At 43.0% G+C, this 5,047-nt stretch overlaps 1 protein-coding gene across 2 annotated transcripts; it reads right to left on the bottom strand.

Moving 5' to 3' along the window:
* Window positions 1–345: 345 nt before the first annotated feature.
* On the bottom strand, window positions 346–3,706 carry LOC147879692 (ribulose bisphosphate carboxylase/oxygenase activase 2, chloroplastic-like). Of its 2 annotated transcripts, none has more exons than XM_087371485.1 (6): window positions 3,497–3,688; window positions 2,465–2,793; window positions 2,025–2,133; window positions 1,861–1,946; window positions 1,261–1,736; window positions 346–1,177 (listed from the first exon to the last, which is right to left on the bottom strand). In XM_087371485.1, the coding sequence occupies exons 1-6, from the start codon at window positions 3,614–3,616 to the stop codon at window positions 915–917; spliced, it is 1,383 nt and encodes a 460-aa protein (XP_087227611.1). In that variant the 5' UTR covers window positions 3,617–3,688; the 3' UTR covers window positions 346–914. The 2 variants fall into 2 exon arrangements, with proteins under 2 accessions (XP_087227611.1, XP_087227612.1); XM_087371486.1 differs by having other exon boundaries at window positions 348–1,177; window positions 3,578–3,706.
* Window positions 3,707–5,047: the final 1,341 nt, after the last annotated feature.

The following is a 5,047-nucleotide window of genomic DNA, read 5'->3' as shown; positions in this document are numbered from 1 at the left end:
AATGTATAAAAGGAGGAATATATAAGAAAGACACCAGCTCAACAGTGATTCAGAGCTTTCAGTATGCAATGGCTTCTACTAGGCTTGACGCACCAATGGTAGTTGGAGCACTAAGACAACGTACAGCTAAAAAGGAATTTAAAAAAATATAAAGGGAACATTGTCAGTTGGATTAATATACACAGCACCTGCAAAGTATGCATTTTCTCTTGAGGCAATCCTGATAAATGAAAATCTACTTTAGGTTATGCACATCAAAGCACTTTCATAACCTGAAACTGAGCATTTCCCAAGTAAACTTTTTAGAGAAGGGGGTATCATGGTTATAAAAGCTATTGAGAGTACAAGGCACCAGTGGAAACACACTGGACAATCAGAAAGAAAATAGCCCTGACAAAGAGCTCACTATTTCACTGAATAATTAAAGAGACAGAATGCATGCATCCCTTCACCGAACCAATTATCCAGATAGGAAAGGTTAAGCTCATGTACTGTGGCATATTATATCAACTCAATAAATAATATATGTGGACACAAATAATTGTGTAGAGGTGCTTGAAATTGAGTGGGTGTTGCTCTGAGAGAAGCGTTAGGTGGATTGTTCAATGTTGATGGAGCAACATAATGAAAATATTTCTGTAGAAAGAAGTTTTCACAAGAGCATGCTCTAAATATGGAGGGTTTTTCAAAATACCCAGCAACCATTCCTTTCACCATGCAATGGAATCTTTGCTTGAGGTTCAAGGTAGGTTTTTACTTCATGCAGTCTGTTGCAACTGAGATGACAGTATCCTAGTTTGAGTTCAAGTCTATTTGGTTCTTACTATGTGTAGGTGTCTTATGCATAGTAGTGTTATCGCTTGAATTGAAGTGACAAAACGGTCCATTACCTTTGCGAGGTGAGGTCTGTCAGCTCAAGTGTCATTATTTGCATCCCCAAGAGCAGCTTCTCTGAGATATAAGCCAGCCAGTTGCACTTGCTTGACATTCTGTTGTTCCATCTCCAGAAGAACTCCATATTCAATCAGTTTTTCTATTGTTATTTTGGGTTTCCTCAAGGTTGGTGGTCCTTCCTTTGAGTTGACCAAGCTTTTGCCAATGTTCTCAAGACCCACCTCCAAAACCCATTTCCTCACTTCATCATCATACACTCGTGCCCTCATTGCACCAAAGAAATCTGTGAAATCAGAAAATTTAGATGCCTTGTGCATCCCATAGAGAAGCCATTGCTTTCACATTAAAAATGATAAGAATGCTTACCAATAGACTGCCCTGGGAACTTGTCGACAAGCCTGATCACATCATCTGGATGCAGGTTATCAGGTCTGAAAATTCCTTGGCATACACCGATCCTATCTTCTCTTGTTGGGGCCCAGTAGAATTTCTCCATACGGCCATCACGGATCAATGGTGCATACAAGGTAGAGAAGTCGTTTCCTGTGGCCACAATGGGCACGCGGGAGTTTTCCTGCTTTGAATAAACACCAGGAAGCTGGACATTGGTGGGGTTATCCGCAATATTCATGAGTGTAGCGTTCACCATTTGATTGTTGACTGTGTATTGGGTTGTATCACCCATCCTTCCCGCTCCAGCATCAAGGTCATTTATGAAGAGCACACACATCTGTCCTTTCTTCTTAATAATATCAGCAGCTTCACGGTATCTTTGCCGAATCAGCTTTGCTGGTTCCCCAGCATTACCACTTTCCAGCTCACCAGCACTCATTGTGATGGGGCTGTATACAAGATGATCACGTTGGAAGTTAACATCTGGCCATAATTATATATTTTTAATTAACGATGAAGCTGATTCAGCATTCCAAGTTCAGACAAGCAAAGGAACAGAACGTCATGATTTACTTGATTCCAAGCTTTGAGAAGACCAGTTCGCATTGAAATGATTTCCCTTGTCCCTTTCCTCCCCAAATACCAAGAATGAGAGGAACCTGTATTCCAACAAGTCAGTAATTTTAAGCACTTTTTGCAACGGTCAGCAATCAAAAGCCTTCGGGGTATGTACTTACCTTTATACTGGGAAGATTCATGAAATTCTTAACAATGTGGATAACCAACTTGTCCATAAAAGCAGGGGCAATGTAATAGCCGTCCTTCATGTTATCCATGCTGGAGTAGCTGATGAGGAAACAGGACATTGGTTAGACATGTTCTGTGCGAAGCGTTCCTCGTGACTCAAGCAAGATGGAGTCCAGACATGCGGTGAGCGGACAGAGACAGGTTTCAAGCAAAACCCAATAGATCGCACGCATGAATGGCTGAGCCGTAACCAAAATGAATCTACACGTGTCTCAAAAAAATTGTGAATTTATAAAAATAAGGAATGACTGCATGCATAGAGAAGCACTTTATAAATTGTATTCAATTCCTTCATGCTTAGGCACATTAGGATCAACTTTCAATGAAGCATGATTGAACAATTTGGACGAACGCTGAGAAAGGTCCATACAAGCGCTGTGCGGAGCTAACATAGTCATAGCTGCTCATGACGGCTGTTTGGGTTCCCATTCCCACCGCTCCTTGAAATAACGAATCCACCATTCCCTTTCCTCTGGTAATGTCTTGTTGATCGTCTGACACATCATATGTAAGTCCCGCCCATCTGTCTTGCTTACCCTTCACTGTCCCATTCTCCTGAGAGCTTGCGGATATCCTAGGCGTTGATCTGTTGAAGCTAAGAGAAGACGATTTTGTTTCCCTGCTCCCGATGTGAAATAAATTTGCGAGAGATGAATCATGCGCGGCGCCTGAGTGTCCAATTACGGCATGCTGCGACATCTGCAAAGTTAAACACTTTTATGCTTCAGATAGGTGAATTCTACACAGTGACTCAAGATAGGAATTTAGTCGACGTTGGCCGATTTGGGCGATCTCGAATTGTCGGTAGTTGAACAAAATACAAATTGAAGAAGACGAAAAAGCGGGCGGGATTGAAAAAAAAAACTAAATACCGTTCCAAGGGAAGCGAAATTAGAGAAGCATGCATAATTCTGTAAGCTCATTGAAAGAACGAATTGTGTCTGTGTGGGAGAAAATATGTTGACAACAATTTGTTTCTCAAACGGTTCCCTTATTAATTCAATGATCTTACAGAATGATGCAGGTTCTCTCTCTCTCTCTCTCTCACTCTCTCACACACACACACACACACACACGCGCGCGCGCACGCACGCACGCACGCACGCAGCTTTTTTTGTAAGAAATCTCTCTATCTCTCTCTCTCTCACACACACACACACATAATTATGTAGTCTCTCTCTCTCTCAGACACACACACACACACACACACACACTCTCTCTCTCTCTCTCTCATGTGTGCGTACTGTGTGTGTGTGTCCTGTGTGTGTGTGTGTGTCTGTGAGAGGAGAGAGAGAGAGAGAGAGAGAGAGAGGGGGGGGGGGGGGGGGGGGGGGCAAGCACAAGCTGCATGTCTCTCCGAGCTACTGTCTCTGTCATCATCACATCACTCATGATCACGTACCTGCAGAGAGTTGAAGGATGGAGTTCCAGAGGCAGGCATTGGTGTGCGAGAGAGAGAGAGAGAGAGAGAGAGAGAGAGAACCTGGAGGGAGTTGAAGGATGGAGCTCCAGAGGCAGGCATTGGTTGAGATGGGTTCGGCGCAGGATGAACATGCAGAAGCGGTGGGCGTGATGATAGAAAGCAGGGTGGCGGTGTTTGAGGGAATGGAGATCGTCGCTAGATTTTGTTTTGCACGTCGATGGGCGGAATACTATATGACATATCACCATCCCACACGTGTTTTATCACTCCACCCGTGTGTCCCTCAACACGGGAGCCCCTTCCCCCTTTCCACGTGCTTTCCCTGTCAGCCATACACGTGTCTTGAGTTAGCTGCCTTTTGTAAGACTTTCATGCTTGTATATATCCATTTATTGGGCTTCTCCTTGCCCAACATCGGCCTCCAGTTCATGCTCCAAATGCAAGTTCATGCTCACACCTGCTCAACAGCATCTAGAGAGTTCACCTTATCCACCACTGTCATCTAAATTCTTGTATATCCATTTATATCTTTCGTGCTATTTTGTAAGACTTTCGTGCGTGTATACCCATTTATTAGCACTGCCCTATTAAGGGCAGAACTCTAGCATAGAGAAACATGCTATTTTGGGAGCCCATTGAAATCAGGAAGAACAACCGGTTGCACACTCTCTACCTTAGCCACCTGGCGCATTAACTCTTTACCTTAGCTTACAACACCAAATCATCTCTAAGTTGCCATCGTCTCCACTCACCGTGATCTGATGACCCCACCAACATCCTCCTTGATGAAACCGTGGTGGCCAAAGTCTCATATTTTGGTAAGGGGCAGAACTATCTGGCACATCCAGTGACCCCTTGTTGGGCTTCCACTTTGCCCAACATCGGTCTCAAGTTCATGCTCCGAATGCAAGTTCATGCTCACACTGAATTTTCAATGGGCATGATACTTTGAAAAGGCCTTAAATAAGATTAATACCCTTGTTCTTGCAAAGTTTTATGTGGATCAGATACCATGTACATCTATATTTCCACATTTCTTACAACGCATAGTGCATGAGTGCTAAAAACTGCATCGATGTGCTTCTAGCATATGTGTATGTGTTTGATGCGAATGATAACTTTCATAGGACTTAATGACCATGTGCATCAAATTTTGATGTGGATTGGGTATCATTTTCTTTGTCAAGCATACATATTTCCAGCATTCTTAACATGCTTGTGCATGAGTGTTAGAAATATGCACTGGTATGATTCTAGGATGTGTGTGTGTGTTCTCAATGGGTATGACAATTTGTAGAGGCCTTAATGAGAGTAATATCCTTGTGCTTGCAAAATTAGACATGGATCATGTATTGTTTACATGTCGGGCATGAGTATTTCCACATCCTTGTTGTGCATCGTGCTTCACGTGATTGGTCATCTGAGGAATACAATTTAGGAAATAAATGATCTTACCCTTGCATTGACTCAGTCCCAGAGTTGAGACATGGTCTCAGATAGGATCCCTACTTTTTTCTACAAGGGGATTAG

The sequence above is a fragment of the Dipteris shenzhenensis genome, chromosome 33 (genome assembly GCF_047967505.1).
Source record: "Dipteris shenzhenensis isolate YYH24624 ecotype China chromosome 33, Dip_SZ_1.0, whole genome shotgun sequence".
NCBI classification, from domain to species: Eukaryota; Viridiplantae; Streptophyta; class Polypodiopsida; order Gleicheniales; family Dipteridaceae; genus Dipteris; species Dipteris shenzhenensis.
This window is presented reverse-complemented; position numbering and strand designations above follow the sequence as displayed.

Coding starts and splice junctions, on each gene's coding strand:
- LOC147879692 (XM_087371485.1), bottom strand. CDS start 3,616: ATGCCTGCCTCTGGAGCTCCATCCTTCAACTCCCTCCAGGTTCTCTCT. Junction 1,947..2,024: donor TGAATCTTCCCAGTATAAAG/GTAAGTACATAC, acceptor GTTGGAATACAG/GTTCCTCTCATTCTTGGTAT. Junction 1,737..1,860: donor TTCTCAAAGCTTGGAATCAA/GTAAATCATGAC, acceptor TCTTGTATACAG/CCCCATCACAATGAGTGCTG.